Raw genomic sequence first — 19,243 nt, forward strand, 5'->3', positions numbered from 1 at the left:
ACATCTGGCATCTCTTTTTCCACATAAAATTCGAATCTGCATTGCATGATTCTAAGCATTATTTCGCCAGCGTGGGAATTAAGGGTATTGTATGATAGTCTGCGCACTCTGTTAGGTCTCTTTTTTTTGGTATGGGAATATCTTACAATCTGTTGGCCCCTATGTCATTCTCCAGGTTTACTGGCTTAGCTTGGTTTAAATCTTGACTGATTCTTTTTCTGTTACTTGCTATATTTCAGTGGATATTCCATCAGTTCCTATAGCTGTCCAATGTGGTAATGACTGGACTGCTGATCTAAATTAATCTTATAGTATTATCTCAGTTAAGTAGGGAGTATTTAAATTGGCATTGAAGACCACAGGTGGTTGAAAAACAAATCAGTCGAACTATCTTAATCTCTGAAGTATAAAACAGATGCTGCACTATCCTGTTCCATTTATAAAAGCTTTCCGGCCAAATAATTTCATCTTTCTTTGATAGTCTTGATGGTACAGAGAGCAGACAAGTGTAACAGCTATTGGAATGAATATGTGGCACATGCTTTCCTCTTTCAAATTTTGTTATACTGCCCCCAGAAGTGATTGATTCCTTTTGCCTAATAGGAGGACTGACCCTAGTGCTTAATATAGGTTTGGGGTGAAGGATTTGGCTGCTTTGCCATGTGACATACGTACCTTTATTTTACCTGATTTTTGCTCTAGTGAATAATGAGGATATCCCAGCTTGAAGAGAGGCTTCCTCAAACTAACCTGCCTTTTTTTTGTTCTAATAATTTACTGCCCCCTTAATATCCTAATTCTGATTTGACATCTGTGGAGAGGAGGGGGAAGTGTGTGGTCTTAGGGGACTTGGCAGTGAAGCATGACGTATCATTCCTTTTATTGGAAGACTGTCAGAACCGTTCCAGATGTGTGGTGAAAAAGGACTGTTTTCTACCAAGAGGCACATAATTGGGGAATTAATGGAGAGGGCTCCACATAAAGGCTTGTTAGTGGGAAAAATTACAGTGTTTTTGAGGGATGGGAAGAGGCAGCATGACGTATTGTTGCCTTCTACCCTAGTCTCAATAATTATGTCCAGCCAAATGGAAGAGCCACAGTAGGACAGTTGCTGCAGTGCTGGGCTCTGGCATGCAGTCCACAAAGATCAGAACAGGAGGCTTCTGTCCCTGCCTGGCCTTTAATGGATGATATCTTCCATTACATTTGAGCTCATTTGGAAGTGTCGATTGATATGAGAAAGCAGGCTGTGCAATAGTGGCAAACATCTGTAGCTCGGGTGTAGGATGAAGGTGAAGGTTTGTTCTCTGAGCTTGTAGATTGGTTTCCAAATATTTCGTTACCAGGCTAGGTAACATCTTCAGCAGAGTTTAGGGGATGTCAGTATCAGTGTTCTGTTTTTCTCTTTATAAATGAACCTTCACCCTCAGAGTAGGATGTCCACATATGGTGTTTCAGGCCCACAATATAATAATAATAATAATAATAATAATAATAATAATAATAATAATAATAATAATAATAATAATAATAATAATAACAACAACAACAACAACAACAACAACAACAATAATAATAACAACAACAACAATAATAATAATAACAACAATAAATAACAATAACAACAACAACAATAATAATAACAATAATAATAACAACAACAATAATAACAATAAATAACAATAACAACAACAACAATAATAATAACAATAATAATAATAACAACAATAATAACAATAAATAACAACAACAACAACAACAACAACAATAACAATAATAATAATAATAATAATAATAATAATAATAATAATAATAATAATAATAATAATAATAATAATATAAAAATAAAAACAACTTCCAGTGAGGAACTATCTTGACGTGGTTGTGGAGCTTGTGTACTCTGAGGAAGATGAGAGCTATGCCAGAGGTTCAACCATACTGGACAGGTCTCATCAGAGGAGTCAGATAAAGAGTGTCTCTTCCATAAAAAATATGGTGAGACGTAAATTTCAGAATGCCATACCGGCTTGGATGTCGCCCAGGTTAACAAGGTCTGCGCTAGATGTTGGAGTTCCTGGATAGTTGGTGAAAAATGGGTTATAAGACTCAGGACTGTTGGTTGAGCAGCTGCAAACTACTGGAAAAAGTGTTTACCTGTTGCAAATACACAGTGATTGAAAATTGCTAACTGCTGTGGTAGGTGATGCAGTACAACAGCATCTAGTTGAAAACAATCTCTTTCCACCTGAGCAGAAGGAAACCACCCCAATAGCAGAGGAACAAAAGATGAACTCCTAATAGACAGAATGATCTTGGAAAACTGCAACAAAAGGAAGACCAACCTGAATGTGGCATGAATTGACTACAAAATGGCATTTGACTCTGCCACATGACTGGATAATCAAGTGCCTAGAAACAACAGGAGTCAGTAGAAACATCAGAAAATTTGTGCAAAGATCGATGGCACAATGGAAGACACAGTTGCAGGTCAATGGTGAGAGACTGGGAGAGGTTAATATCAAGAGAGGAATATTTCAAGGAGATTCATTATCACCACTACTATATGTTATTGCACTGTTTCCTCTGTCAACAATACTGAATAACTCAGGACATGGCTATCAAACATCAAAAACATCTGCCAGATTATCCCACCTCCTTTACAGAGATGATCTGAAGCTGTATGAAAAAACATCATCTGAAATAGAATCGCTGCTGAACACTGTCCGTACATATAGCCAAGATATTGCAATGGAGTTTGGCTTGGACAAATGTGCCACACTTACTCTCAAACAAGGAAAAATAGTGAAAACTGAAGGAATCAAGATGCCCCACAAAAATAACATTAAGAATCTGGATGAGGAAGATTACTATAAATACCTGGGTATCCTTCAAGCTGACAACATCAAGCACACTGAAGTGAAGAAAAAGATTAGAGGTGAATACATCAAAAGAGTGAAGAAGATCTTAAAGTCCAAACTCAATGGAGGAAATACCATGAAGGCAATCAACACCTGGGCAATTCCAGTCATTAGATACACAGCTGGAATAGAGTGGACTGGACTCAAGCAGAACTAAAAGCAATGGATAGGAAGACTAGAAAAATAATGACAATGAATCATGCCCTTCATCCACACAGTGACATTGACAGACTCTATCTACCAAGGCAAATAGGTGGACTTGGAATGCTGCAAGTACATCAGATGGTTGAAGAAGAAAAAATGGCTTTGGAAGAATATCTGAAGGACAATGATGAAGAGGCACTGAAATTAATATATCAGGAAGGCTTACTGACTACTGGAGAGACCAAACTGGCCTACAAGAAAGACCAATGAAGAACAGAATAGAGGCATGGGAAGACAAAGCACTACATGGCCATTACATTAAAAAAAATAGCTGGGAAAGCAGATAATAACAAGACCTGGCAATGGCTAAGAGCAGGAAAGTTGAAGAAAGAGACCGAGGGACTAATTCTGGCTGCACAAGACCAGGCCTTAAGGATAGATGCATACAAAGTAAAAATTGAGAACATAGCAACAGACAGTAAGTGCCGCCTGTGCAAAGAAGCTGAAGAAACAGTGGACCACCTGGTAAGCTGCTGCAAGAAGATTGCACAGACAGACTACAAGCAGCGGCATGACAAAGTAGCAACAATGGTGCATTGGAAGATCTTCAAGAAATATCATTTGCCTGTAAGCAAGAACTGGTGGGATCATAAAATAGAGAATGTCATAGAAAATGATAAAGTTAAACTGTTCTTGGACTTCAGAATTTAAACAGACAAGCACCTGCAACATAACACCCTGGACTTAACAATTGTCTATAAGAAAGACAAAAAAGTCTGGATAGTGGACGTGGCAGTGCCTGGAGACAGCAGAATAGACGAGAAAGAACTAGAGAAGATAACAAAATACAAAGACCTACAAATAGAAATAGAAAGACTGTGGCAAAGGCAAGCAAGGGTAGTACCAATAGTAATAGGTGCCTTGGGTGCAATCCCAAAACAACTTGAGCACGACTTGAATACCATTGGCATTGACAAATTCGCCATTAGTCAATTGCAAAAGGCGGCCTTACTAGGAACTGCTTCCATCCTGTGACGATATCTGTAATACTATCAAACATCCACATCTGCCTATCCCAGGTCCTTGGTAAGGACTCGATAGGTAGACAAAAATGCCAAATCCAGTCTGAACATCTGGCTGACTGTGCGATGAATAACAACAACAACAACAACAACAACAATAATACAGTTGGAAGGTACCTTGGACGTCATCTAATCCAACCGCCTGCTGAGGCAGGAAACCCCATACCATTTCAGATAAATGGCTGTCCAATCTCTTCTTAAAGACTTCCAGTGTTGGAGCATTCACAGCTTTTGAAGGCAGGTTGTTCTATTGATTAATTGTTCTAACTATCAGGAAATTTCTCCTTAGTTCTAGGTTGCTTCTCTCTTTGGTTAGTTTCCATCCATTGCTTCTTGTCCTGCCTTCAGGTGCTTTGGAGAATAGCTTGACTCCCTCTTCTTTGTGGCAACCCCTGAGATATTGGAATACTGCTGTCATGTCAACCCTCATCCTTTTCTTCATTAAACTAGACATATCCAATTCCAGCAACCGTTCCTTGTATGTTTTAGCCTCTAGTCCCCTAATCATCTTTGTTGCTCTTCTCTGTACTCTTTCTAGAGCCTCAACATCTTTTTATACTGTGGTGACCAAAACTGGATGCAGTATTCCAAGTGTGGCCTTACCAAGGCATTGTAAAGTGGTATTAACACTTCACATGATCTTGATTCTATCCCTCTATTAATGCAGCCTAGCACTGTGTTGGCTTTTTAGGCAGCTGCAGCACACTTTTGGCTCATATTTAAGTGATTGTCCACTAGGACTCCAAGATCCGTCTCACAGTTGCTACTATTGAGCAAGGTACCACCTATACTATACCTGTGCATTTGGTTTTTCTTGGCTAAGTGTAAAACCTTACTTTTTTACCATTGAATTTCATTGGTGATCCTTGCCACCGAGACCCAAGGATATGTATGACACCCGGTGCAAAATACCCAGTAGAATTTCTTGTGGACATGAAAAAGAGTCAGTGTTCCTGTTTGCCTCCTTTTAGGAATGAATTTTAAAGTTCCTTGAGCATTGTGTGACTTGATTTCATCAAGAGCAATGCAGTTTTCTGAAAGAAGTATTGAGTCTCAAGTCGGGATCTGCATTCTGCAAGGCTTAGGATTTTACTTTAAGAGAACAAAACATACAAAACTCTAACAAGGTGATGTCATGGTGAAGAAGGCAAGTCAGAAATGTTCAGCTCCCAATAAGCAACTGTCTTAACTTAAAAATTGAGTCATTAAATCCATTTATATTTCCCTTAATTTTCCCATTTCTTTTCCATGCGTTCCCAAATTGTGGTAATGGAGTGGTTTTTTTTGTTTTATTTATTGTGTTTATCGGCCACTCATCTTTCTACAGGATAACTTGGAGGCAATCTTGAAGGACTTTGGGACTGTCCACCCCAAGGAAAAATCCGGATTCTTCTGGAATAAGCTTTGAGCCAGCAATTGTTGAGTCGTTTTTTTTTCAGGGTAGCAAGAAGGTGCACCAAATGATTAAATGCTGAGCCAAGATGATGAGGGTGAAATGAAGTCAGCCAGAGCTGAATCTGGTATGTGAGGAACATGCTGAGGTCAGGATTGGTTGTTTTTCTCCCTCCAACTTATAATTGCTCAGCAACATCTCCCACATGTCATCCTATTTGCCTCCCTCCCTCCCTCTACTGCTGTGATTTATGGAGAAAACTTGTAGGAAACAGGAAGATGTTGCTGGGAATTCTTAGATTTTAGAGGGACAAAAGTGAGGTGGGGAAAGAAAGCTACTGAATCAAAGGTGTTGCATATTCAAGGAAGGCACAATTTAGCAAGAACAGATTAATGAAATAAAAATGTGTCTGAGAATTTGGCTGGAAGCGCAGAGCCTGGCAATGAATTTCAATAATTCCTGAGTCAGACCTGAGCAATCCTGTTAGGTATTGCAAAATATTCTGTAGTCAGATTCTTACAGCCAGTGCTGATTTAAAAGGTCAGAGATATATGGTCTGGTTTATCCTCCTGTGGAGTAAGGGTTATAAATACACAATTATATTTCATATAATAGTTCCAACCTTGCCAGAGAAACAGAGAAGCAGCTGATGAATGCCTAGGAAGCCAACTGGAATGCTGGTCTCCAAGGATGCTTTCTATATTGGCATGCCTGTTAACAGCTGGGAACTATTCAGCATGACTAGCACCTGACTCCAAGCTCACCATCTTCAGGGGCAAAAAAAAAAGGATAGATTCCTACATGTGTGAAACAATTCCCTGGGGGATTTCTCCTCCTTGCATTTTCTCATCACTATACAACAGAACAGTTATGTTGTGCAATTGACACTAACCATCTGACTTGACAGAGGCCTCTTCTCACTAAGACTGTTTCCATCTTAAAACTTCATCATAACAGTATTTCAGCATTACAACAGGAGGAAATGTTAATGCAGTGAATTCCATAGTGATGATAGTAACATTCAGGAATATATGTGATGTTTATATATTCTAATATCACATCCTCCTGACCTTGGTCAGTCATATTTAACAAGAGAAAGCTCAAATAAATTTCAGTCTGCAAATATTTTTCTTTTAATGAGTAGACAACCGAGAAGAAAAATTACAGATGGTATTTTTTTTGCAGATATTGTATCTCCTCCTACATTAAAGAACAACAGGCAACAGGCTTCATTAACCTGTTGGTTTCTGTGTGGGCTACATCTCATGATGAGCGTTTCGACCTTTGTTTATTGCCATGTCAGGTGCTTTGACCATTAGGTACATTGAGACTTCTCATTACCCCAAAACATAATGACCCAGTGGAAGGAGGGTGAGGAACACACATGAAGAGCATCTACTGGGCTTCAGCTTTTTATAAAGGTTTTTGAGGGGTCCTTGGTGCTCTCTGAGCTTGGTTGTTTGCTTGCAGACATTTCATTACCCAAACTAGGTAACTTCATCAGTGCTAGAGAACTAGCATTAATGATTTTACCTAGTTTGGGTAATGAAAATCTGCAAGCAAACAACCAAACTCAGAGAGTACCATGGACCCCTCATTTCCACCCTGAACTACAAATATTCTCCTTTATTGATAAAAAGGGTTCTCTCCTCTCTTTTTCCCCACATTTCTTTTCCTGACTTTTCCCCATAGTGTTCCAAGACCTCAAATCCACTCCAGCTTTCAGCAGCCACAGTTAAGACTCATTCTGCAACTGTTGGGGAGTTATCCTTGTCACACGATTGACTGCTTTATAGAGCATTTATCCTTTAGCCTTTTTATCAGCCTTAAAGAATCCTTCTGTCTTCACTCCCAGATAATGGCCACTCCTTCCAGCCTTTCCGCAGGAGTACATAGCTTTCCTAGCTAGAAAAATCTCTTGGGAAGTTGTCAGAATAAAAAGATGGCCCTCCTAGCATAGGTGTTATTTCACCAGGTTTAAACCCCATCTTTTCTACTAGCAATATTGCTGCTGAGACATGGCGGATGGAACAAATACTACCTTTCTAGCAATCTCCTTCTTCCTAACCCAAGTAGAAATCTGAACCAGGGTTCAAAATTGTTTATACTGCATCCAATTTCCCTGACACGAAGCCATTTGATTCTTGACAAATTCAGTATATATCATCAAGAGCAGAAACTTTTGTAGTAATTGATTTAGAGAAATCCTCCTTTATAACTCCTCTCCCCTGCTTCTGTCCCTGAAATGTGTGAAGTTTGTGGAATTGAAAAAGATTAATTTTGGCATTTGTCATCTTGCAGTACTTTCTTAGGGCTTACACAGATGATGTTAAAATACCGTTTCCAGGCCCTACACCCTCCCTGAAACTAGACTATGTGTTTTTCAGTAAACCAAGAAGAGTTCTTGGAGTTCTCTTACAACCAAGCTCAGAGAGCACCAAGAACTCCACAGTTCTTGGATTTTATGCCAAGTAAGAACATTCTCAGATTTTGTGGTTCTCAGTTTTAGAAGTGTGTGCTTTTTTAAACTAAGAAAGATGTTTAATGAGTAAGAATAACACACTGAAAGATTAAATAGCTTTTTAAAAAGTATTTTTTTTAAAAAAAGGGATTTATCAGATTTTCTGAGATACTACTTGAATCTGTCACTGTCGTCTGGCATGCACTGATTTATATGAGAAATGTATTTGTCATTTGACTTGCACTAGAAAATTAACCATATGATCTCTCTTCATTTTATAGCACAAAAAAGAGTGGGAAATTGTATGCATGTGTGTATATCTTTCTATGCAAAACAAGACCACAAGAAAAGGTTATAATTTGGATTCTTTCTATTTAGCATTCCAGTCTCCAGCCCTGCTCTTCTCTATTCCAGTTCTTTTCCCACCAACTTTTTGTTCTTTCCAACCCAAAAGAATTTTGGAAAAATGATGTAAAGAGGCTCAGGACTGCTGTCTGTGGGTCAACATGGTAATGTTAAAAAAACAACCAACCCTGAACAGAATAGGATTAAATTTGATGTGGCTGGAGAAGCCAGCAAAAGATAGACTAAGTTTGAAAATCAGCCATATCTGGCAACATAGCTATGGAGAAAAAAAAACCCAGAAAGAAAATTCCCTAATGCATCCTTATGCAGAACCAACTGCAAAGCAGATTGATTGATTAAATATGTGCCATAAAATCATTTTCAACTTCTAGCAGCTACACAGATTTTTCCCCATGATGATCTATCCTTAATCTGTTTGTGTCCCAGCGATGCACTCATTGCCATAGCTGAGTCCATCCACCTTGCCCTTATTCTCTGCAAGAGGAATAAGGGGACCAAAAGAGTGGGCAGAACTGCAGATTGAAGCCCCATCCCTTGCTACATATGTATGACTGCTGTACACGCACTGGGTGGGGCTTTGATGGCTGCCATTTTGGTCCCCTTGGATCCTTTTTTGCAGAGGGTTCTGTGAAGGAGAGCAAAGAGGGCAAAAGTTGTTGAATGTGGCTGATTGCTCCATTCTAAGACCCCTCCCTCCCCTTTCCTGGCCTTGTGATCCAGAGGAAATTTCCCCTTTAGTGGTCCCCCACCCCCTTAATTATGTAATTCTACAACCTTTGAGTTTTGGGACTTTGAGATTCCTACTCACCTGAACTAGAGAAAAATAGAAGGAACGCTATAAGTTTGCAGTTTAATAAAGTTCTAAAGATTCTCATCCTGAGAAAATCACAATCTCAATTTAAAGCAGATAAAAAGAAAAGAAGAGAGATCCAGGAATAACCTGAATATGTTTTTAAAAATATACATTCTTAGGTTTAGTAACATTTTGGAGTACAACTAAGCATTTCTGCCAAAATCTTCATGGAAAAGATGAGTTTTGTAGAGGAATTTAGGGAAAATAAGGCACTGATATGCCACAAGGAAGAGGGGGGCAATTCTCCAAAGCATCTGAAGGCAGGACAAAAAGCAACGGATGGAAACTAATCAAGGTGAGAACGAACCTAGAACCAAGGAGAAATTTTCTGACAGAACAATTAATAAGTGCAATGACTTTCCTCCAGAAATTGTGGAGGCTCCAACACTGGAGATTTTTAAAAACAGACTGGATTTGTCTGAAATGGTATAAGGCAGACATGTCAAACACAAGGCCCGGGGGCCGGATCCGGCCCGCGAAGTGGTTTCATGTGGCCCGCGAAGCCATCCTGGAAGCAGTGAGGGAACGGCCCCCACTGCCTTGGCCCTGGCCCAGAGACCCTCCTTCTGCCAGAGACCCTCAGATCTGTCCCACTCCTGCCCAGGCCCCCATAGGCACCCTTGATGCGAACGATGTAGAGCTGGCCACGCCCACCCTGTAGGCCATACGCACTCTAGCCACGCCCACCCAGTAGGCCACACCCACCCTGGCCATACCCACCCAGCCCCTTGAGGGCAACCGCAATGCTGATGTGGCCCTCAATGAAATTGAGTTTGACACCCCTGGTATAAGGTTTTCTGCTTGAGCAGAAGGTTGGACTTCCAAAGTCCCTTCCAACTCTGTTATTCTGTTATGTCTTCCTATCACCTTTTGCGTTCAGTATGAATTCAGTAAACTAGTTCTTATGATTTGATTATGAGCCTATTATTAAACTGCAATTGGCTACAGTCATGTAGCACACCAAGCTATAACTATGGTTTACAAGCCACAGTAGATGGGCTTACAAAACACATTACCCAAAATCAAGCAAAACACATTATGTCTTTGTCTGCTCTGCAGAGCTGCTAATTAGTCAGTACATTGCTTACCATGTTGTGCAAACTCTCTCTGTGGTTAATATATAAATCAGTGAGCTATGTAAAGAAAGAAAATTGGGTGAATTATACTACAATTCAATTGACCATGATAAGTGGTAGAGAAATAGACATTGGTTTAAATATTGCCTCAAAAGATCCTATAGCAATTGACCCAAAGCACTATACTTGCAAAAATGGAAAATGTAATGGGCAAGACACATTGGAAAGAATGAGACTTTAATCCCAGCAAATCCTCAGCCACTTGCTGTTACTTGTTGCTACCCTCTTTTGTTGAATTGTGCCTTATGCCCAAACAAAGCAATGACTTACCCAAGCTATGTGATACAGAGAACATCTTCTGTTTCAACTTATTTTTCCTAACTTTTTTGTTTTGTCATTTGATTCTTGTCTCTTAGATCTCCTGGCCACTAACCGCTCAGTCCTGTTTCTTGGTCACCGGGGAACTTTAGACTTTCGCTCCCTGTACCTAGATGAATACCGTGACCGCCTATTCATTGGAGGAAAGGATACTCTTTACTCGCTTCGGCTAGACCAAACCAATATGGATGTTAAGGAGGTAATGCTCTTAAGATGGATTGTTTGCAGTCAGGTTTTGTAATAGTACTGATTATTTACATAAGAATAATTAAAATTTGCTCCACATGGTCCCTCTTTATGGTGGCTTCTAAAAGGAGACTATTCTACTGATTCTCATAGAACACAGAATGAAAGAAGCCAGAGACTATGGCTTATTTATGGCCATCAAATGTTTTCTGTACTCAGCTGAGACTGGAACCATAAGTTCTCAGTTCATTCTATATTGGGAATGTATTTATTATATGGTTTTATTAGTGATTAGCATCTAGCCGATCTTGTCTGGACCCCAAGCTAAGCAGGCTTAAGCCTGGGTAGTACCTGGTGAATGGAGTGCTAGGACTGCAATCTAGACTGGGAAGGCTCCTCACCTCCCACCCCAAAAGATGACAATGACAAGTTATTTCCCTATTGTTGCCAAGAAAACTAGATGAAGGTGTCTGTGAGATCATTAGGGGTCAAGCTCAGAAAAGTGAAAGGAGACTTCAGTTTGAATTGTTTTCTAAGAATCTGACTAGTTGGAGACCTCCTTTGGAGGAAAAAGTGACCTGCTTGCAGTGGGGATAAATAGGACCAAGGTAGCAGAGAAGAAGACTATAAAACCTAGGTTTTGGACAGCAGGACTGGTTGCCCATTTCAATGGAAGAGTGGCAGTCTAGAGTTTGCAGATTATCAGTTCATCCCACCGTGGATGCTCTGGCTGCTTCTCCATGACCATAGCAGCAAATGGGGAGAGAAATTATTGGATTTCCTGCTCTGTAAAAAATTGGAAATCAATTTGGAAGTAGCCATCTGTGCCATTTATGGGAACTTTTTGCAAATTGTTGAGATACTAAGAGTTTGCCTCTATACTTGTGTTTATTAAGCTTAGTTATATATTTCCTCTTGCTGGCCAGTTTAAATATTATTGGGAAAGCTTGCCATAAAATGTATACTTAACATTAATTATCTACATGATAATAGTCAAGTGCCTCTACAAGCACACTGAGTTGTGTTTGTTTTTATTAAACAAATGTTTAACAAGATAAAACAATATAAATTTTAGAAAAGAAGTAAAATAGAGGAGAAATAGTGAATAGATAAGAAAGGAAATAGGAAAAAGAATACAGAAAAAAATGATACAGAAAAGATTATAAAAAGTGGCTCCCAGTTTTCTTAGCAACTATTATCAATGCTTTTATATTTTGTCCTCTCTCTCTTAAGTTTACATCATAATTTCCCGCTTTCCAAAGTCTACCCTTTCTAATCAAAAGCTCGTTTTCCCCTTCTTTTGTAAAAAGTCCATAAGGGGTTTCCAATCACTAAATGTGATTATTGTCTTTCCCTAATCAAACAGGTCAATTTTGCCTTCCATTTTAATTCTGTTATTTTCAGCAGTCATTCCTCCTTTTTGGATAGTTCAGAGGGTTGCATACTGGTTTTTATTTGTCTCTGTGTGTGGTTTTAAATGTGCTCATTGAATGTTGCTCTAGCATGACCAAGCACTTTTCAGTAGTTTTAGATGAGGATATTAAATCATCCCTAGAGGAGATTTTCTTCCATAGAAGTTGAAACTTGAGATGGACAGAAGGAGCTCTGCAAAGTCAGGTCTAAGTTCTGCTAGAGTCAAGAGCAGAGCAAACTTTCTTCAATAGAAGCCAGAAATGTGACACCAGATTGGATAGATGGATGAGGGTTTTGCAAAACATACAGCCCAAAAGAGATTATATTGCAATTAAAATAATTGAAAGCATGGGAAGCTGAGACACAATCAAGTTTTGAGTATTTTATAGAAGTTTACAGAAGGATTTCTGCCATACATGTAAAATGAGTAAATCAACTGCTAGGTCAACCTTAGAATAAATTGAGATAGGAAATGAGATCTGACAGGTTAGGAGTTTTTAGTACAAGTACTGTGCAAACTTCTTAATGATAATTGTTTTGTTTCTTTGTTCATTAATTCTGTGAGATAGGCCATTTACACTTTCATAAGCCTATAAAGAAAAAATCAAGAGTATCTAGAGGGAATCTGGCCAATGAGAAATTAAATCCAGAATTTTTTCCTCTTTTGGTCCGGCCAACATTATATTCTCTAAATCATGCATGTGGAAGAGAATTGCTTGATCCCTTTGTGCAAGGATGTATATTCAGTGAAAGCTATTTGCAAATGCATAAGCTGCAAGTTAAAGGTAAATTATGGGTTGTGTCCCATTTGTTCTTTGTGGGGTCACTGCAAATGCACAGATCTAATATGACTTGGAACATATGCTTAAGTATGTTCTATAACTAATGTGATGGGATTTGTTGAGTGATTTGAAGAGAGACAATCTAATTGGTTTAGTCAAGATAGGGTTTCCATCGAAGACTGTCTTCTTTGTGTTATTGGCTTCTGCCTGGCCCACATGAGTCATAACAAACTTTTCCTCCAATCCATGTAAAGATGTAATATAAAGTCACTGTCTAAATCTGGTCTTACTGAATCAGTCAATAAAAGAAAAGTCATTTCATTAATCTGAAGAATATAATAGATGCAGTGACAACAGAAGAAAACTAGTTATATCTGTGTGCACTGTACCTAGACTGAAGAGATTTATGTGTATGGATGTTTGAGAGAAGAGGGAATGCAATAGATATCCTCTGAGTGTGCAGCTATATAGGTCTTGGCATTAGTTCTGCCTTCTTTAATCTGGTTCCCTCTAGACGTTTTTGGTTTTAATTCTCATAATCACTAGCCAGTATCATCATTAGCTAGATGGAAGGTTGATAGAGGAAGTCTCCATTAACAGTTTTGAAAAAGTAGGAATCCAGCACCTAGGGAATAAAGACTCATAACCTATAGTTTCATATGATCAGATACTGTTTTGACTTTCAACTAAATGGTCCTCAGCCAGGGATGTGTTTGTCTTCTCTTCAGTTTTATATGTAAAGAAAGGACATCTAAAACAACTTAGGTTTTGAAGCAGGAAGGATCAACAGTAAGATCAGGGGTGCTTCTGAACAGACTATATAGAGTTCTCTGTTGAAAGATTTTCATTTTTCCCTTTAGATCAATTCCATCATGATCTTATGATGTATCTGAGTATATTCTGCTCAAATGTTGTATTAGTTATGGCTACTTGATATTCATGCACTATTATTCATTAATGTTGGTCACTTCATTTTTTGGTACTTCGGTTTTTAAAATACAGCAGCTGAAAGCCAAAATTATGGCTTTCATTTTAGTTAGTCTTCAGGCTTTTGTATTGCTTACCTGACTGCCCTGCAGGAGTCCATCCCTGTTGTTATTTTATTAATAGGAGACATTGAGACAAGCCTGTATGATATATTCTATGGGACAAGAGCAAATTTATTCTCCTTAATTATATAGCTTGGCTTCTCATGGCCATTTTGAAAGGAAGATTTTGAGCACTACTGCCGTTGGATGAAATCTTAGCCAGTTGTAAAATGTAAGGTTTTTAGAAATAGCAATTTGTCATTTATGCATAGCTAAGTTCCTGAGGGTGTGAGACCACACAAAAGAGTCAACATTTACTCCTCTATACTTCTTTTTAAAACTGAATGTTTCTCTACAATTCTCTGCCAGCTCATCCGCCAGTAAAACAAACTTTATAAATCAGGTCTTGGGCTTGCATAAACAAGTAGGGATAAAAGTGCCAAGTTGTGGGGTCAGGTTAGGGTTAATCAGAAGTTCCTTATTTAAGATTTTATCTTAATTCTCTCTTGTGTCATGAAACTACAGCTCAATAACATAAAACAATCCCAGAGACTCCTTTATATTTGAAATACTGAGATAGCCTCTTAAATTCATTTTCTCAGAGTAGATAGATTAATAGATTAATTTCAAGTAACATAATAAAATTTAATTCGGTTTTCAGCATTGAACTGTGCTGTCCCACCCCCACCCACATCCACGCACCACGGATGTTGGGAGTCTTTATTAAGGCTTCCAAGTCCAAATGAGTATTCCCCAGTAATTCACTTCACCAACACCAGCACACCCCCAATGAGTTCAACAGGCTACTCAAGAGAAGCCAGCGCCAGTCCACAGTGCAAAGGCAAGGCAAATCCACTAGACAAAGGCAAGTCCAGAGTTCAAGAAGCGTGATCCAAAGTTCAAGACACAGAATCCAGTCTGAGTCAAGTCAAGAATCACAAAGGCTAAGAACACACAACAAGGAAATGGACATGTTGTTACACTCCACTTGCTGAACTAAATAACTGCTTCCTGCTTCATCAACAGGACAAGGCTGCCGCCTCACAAGTAACCTGGCTGACCTTCGTTATGCCTACCTCCTCTCAGCCCTACATGCTGTGAAGGAGGAGACAGTTTGTCCTGATTGCCACTGACCAGCTGTAGCTGCACGCCTTCTCTTTCTGAAGCCTCTGGGCTTCCCAGCTGCAACAGTGCCTCTCCTGTCCAGCTGCTCCTCTGGTTGCTCCACTGTGCTCGGCCCCTCCGCTCCTGGCTCATGCCCTCTGGCAACCTCCAGATGTTTCTCCACATCTCCCACCAGCATCCCTGGGTCAGGCTCTTCCTCACCTGAACTATCGCCTGGGGAAGCATCTGAGGAAGTCATCACACCAACTTTCTCTTTTTTTCATGCCTTCTGGTTTCATCCTCTAGTTTTCATTTTTGATGGTTCTAACATTTCTTAAAAGGTAAAGGTTCCCCTGCACATGCTTGCTAGTCATTTCTGACTCTAGGGGCCGGTGCTCATCTCCGTTTCAAAGCCGAAGAGCCAGCGCTTGTCCGAGGACGTCTCTTATGATGATCTAATTAGTGGTCCATTTTCTTAGCCTTCTATTTCTTCCATTGCCTTGCTTCCCTTTCATCATCCTCGAGAAACTCTTAAATGTTGCTTCTGAGCCTTGCCATGCGTGATGACCCCCTCGACTTGCCAGCCATACCCAATGCGTGTAAAGCCAACATGCTTTCCTTTGTTTTGTCTACACCAATTGCAGATCACAACCACTTTCAGGAGTGTTACTGAGTCAGTGTGAAATGTGAACCAGGAGTCAGGATGCATGATAGATGATGGGCAGTCAATCTGCCAATTAAAAAAAAAACTGCAGGAGAAACACACTTGATTGAATATTCCACCCACAGTAGAAATACTGCTAAGCTTGTAAGCCGCCCTGAGTCTTCGGAGAAGGGCGGGATATAAATGGAATTAAAATAAAAAATAAAATAAATAAATAAATAAAATAAATGAGAGAGTTTTAAAAGCTGGTTTTCTGTTTTTGGAAAAATCTAGATTTTTTTTTAGCTGCTTGTAACTTACCTGTGTGGTTTTGCAGCTGGTGGCATGAGATAGATGGGGCCATGTCCAGTAGAAAATTAAGGTGTGAAATCTTGGTATGGTAGCACTTTCTGGTGGTTACACGTAATTGTCTTTTCCTTTTACTGATTATTTTCTTCTTTATTTCTCTTTTTGTTTAGTGCTTGTTTTGCTAAGATTTTTTTTGACAGTTACTACATATGATTTATAACGCTTAACTGTATTCTGAGTTATTCTTTTTTTCCCTTGTGGTTTTTTTTAAATTCTGTCATCACTTCAACGTTGTACCTCATGAGTTCCGTTCTTATTTCTACTTGGTTCAACCATTTATCAATTGTCCACTTGTCTTTATGAATTTATTTGAACTACTCATTTTAATGACTGAGGTGGTTTTTCCCTTGTCTGGTCTCTTTATTTGCTTGTCTTGTGGTTTTCGACTATGTTTGGCATTTATTACATAACATAAATAAATGGTTTATGCTCATTTTAGAGTTATGGTTATTGCTTAATTTGCTCCTTCTTCTGCAGAGAGAAACTATTTTCCTATATTACTTCAGAGTGGAGAGTGCTTTGTTGAGTCCAAGAGCTGCTTCATCTTGCTTGCTTGGCTACTTGTAGTCACTTGGCTTAAGACTGACAAAGATCTGTGGGGTTTCGGGGAGATAAGTAAATTCGATAATATTATCTCTGGGAGAGTTTTATTCATGGTAACTGGAGCCAGCCTTACAAAGACTTTTTGATGTTTCCAAAATATCGCCTACAGAGCAGATCCTGAAACTTGGGATTTACTGAACTGAAACTACTCTTCTGATTCAGAAGATCCCCAGTCCCTCAGGCACGTTCTTCAATTGATTTGAATTCAAGTTTGTCTTCTTTTACAGATTTACTGGCCACCCCTTCCTGGGCAGAAAGAAGAATGCTTCCGGAAAGGAAAGGACATAGCGGTAGGTCATCCCATGGCTTGTAAAATGCTTATGCTAAATTTCATCGCCGCTCTGTGACATATTTGAAATGAATTTGCAGCTTCTGAAAATGTCTGCGGTCCCCTTGGGATTTTCTTTTTCAAAAATTTTATTCTACACAAAGGATCCATCCGTCGTTGAACATCACTCCCTACCCTAACTTAAGCAAATTGCATTCTGTGAGGATGGAGATGAGGGATCTACGGTATTTCCTCACTTGTACCTACGTACCCACAGCACAAAAACGACTTGGTATCTGTTGTGCCCCATGGCATTCTTGATTTCATCCCCAGCTGCATGAGGCTTAAGTCATCCTGATCTATACTATTAATGCATTATTTCCCCTTTATTCTGACATCATCAAAGAGCAAACTCAAGGAGTCTAAAAGTTTTGTTACTCATAGGCGTGATGGGAAGGAAAGGGAACAGATGTAGTCAGGGTATATGGGTTGTTAGTGGGACAGTAAATTTCACACTAGCATAGTTTTCCGTCTACTCAAGGATAGGTGGATACCAGTTTAATAAAGGAGGTGGGGAAAATGCCAGTGATGACTTTGCACCATGCTTTATTTTAGCGCATGCATTTTCCAACATAGGCTGTTGCCCTGGCTCTCATAGCCATGTAAACAAATCTTCCAAGGTCTTGCATTTGTTGGGAATCATGTACTGTCTTAGCAAGCTTACTTATTTTGTAAGTTCAGGCTATTCTGAATTGGTGGCGTATTGTCCAAAGTCCCTTAGGTTTTTTTCTTCCTAATAATTACATAGGAGAGGAACTTTCCTAAATCAGGTCAGATATTTATCTGGTCTTAAATCCCACTTCAGACACCAGCCAGATTCCTAGGAAAATCCACAAATTGGGCTTGAAGTCAGCAGCTTCTCCTGTTGTAATCGCCAATCCGTCGGTATTCAGTTCCATGCAGTCAGTTAATCCAAGAAAAGCAGGGATGAGAAAATCTGCCAGTATCAGTTTTGCTCAGTTTTTCATGTTTTCCAATGCTAAATTTGTTCCATGCTACTTTTGGCATCTCTTCTGAATTGAGTTTTTTTTCTCATAGTGCTCACCAAAAATAAATGCTTCTTATTTATGTACACGTTTTTGTAAAAGTTTTTCCTAAAGTATTTATTTTATAGGCTTTTTTTCCTAGAATGACATAGTTTTGATTGTTGTTTCCTCTACTGTAAACATTTTTGAGAACGTATTCCAATTATAAAATATCTGCATATTGCTTTATGCTGTTTGTTCATAAAACTGCATCCCAAAATCCAGTAGCATCCACATATTAATAGACAATAAATTTTCTATTAATCTATAGATTTGGAAAGTAAGCCTAAGGTAAGTTTGCATTAAAATAAAAACAAAACTTTTTTTTTCATCCAATCACATATGATTTCCATAGTTCCTTCTACAGCAGCATTACCCACCTTGATACATTGCAGCTGCATTGAACTGCAGTTCCTCATATTCCCAGTGAATTTATCTCATGCTAGTTTTATTTTTGTGGAGTGTAGATGTCATATCTGATCATGGATTTGCCCGGTCTGTCCAGAATTTCAGTTAACATCTATATTAAACCTATTGCAGTATTCTTCTTAGGCTGATGATGTATGTTCTCGTCTACCATATGGTTTTGAGAAACTGTACAAGGGTAAATGCAGGCTAACAAAGCTTGATTCAAAGGGGTACGAGAGCTCACATTAGGAGGAATAGCTGATATGCAGATAGTTTGGGAGTGCTCCTAGTGGGTTATGCTCAAGACTTCTTTTCCTCCATTTTAATAGTGGTCTAATTATATCCTTTCCTAGTAAAGGCAGATCTTTCTGGAAATGCAATACTGTAATGACTTTCAGATTGGAGTAATTTGCTAAATATGGGCCTGCTCATAAGAAGTGTCAGTCTGCTGTAGTGGTTGAGGGGCTGGTCTGGAAATCAGTAGAATGTCTATTCCATTTCCGATTTAGGCATGAGTGAATTTGGGCCAGTGTCTTTCAGTCCAATCCATTTCACTGTAAGAGATTAGCAGCCTGACCCAGAGGGCAGGGTCAAACATGTTATCAGTTTGGAGTCACTGTGCTTCCACAAGAGACTTAAGTCCAGCCCCCTGTGAATTCTATTGACTTTTATCTAGCACCAAT

At 39.1% G+C, this 19,243-nt stretch overlaps 1 protein-coding gene across 1 annotated transcript in view; it reads left to right on the top strand.

The window, feature by feature from the left end:
- The window catches only part of SEMA3G (semaphorin 3G), a gene marked incomplete at its 5' end in the record, with an annotated part of 110,008 nt that overhangs the window by 39,539 nt on the left and 51,226 nt on the right, over positions 1-19,243 (top strand). The window contains 2 exons of the mRNA XM_081316992.1: positions 10,710-10,870; positions 17,027-17,089. Of these exons, the coding sequence (XP_081173118.1) occupies positions 10,710-10,870; positions 17,027-17,089 (224 nt within the window). The remainder of the gene's footprint in view (positions 1-10,709; positions 10,871-17,026; positions 17,090-19,243) is intronic.

This window comes from Vipera berus (genome assembly GCF_964194415.1).
Source record: "Vipera berus genome assembly, chromosome: 2".
Taxonomy (NCBI): domain Eukaryota; kingdom Metazoa; phylum Chordata; class Lepidosauria; order Squamata; family Viperidae; genus Vipera; species Vipera berus.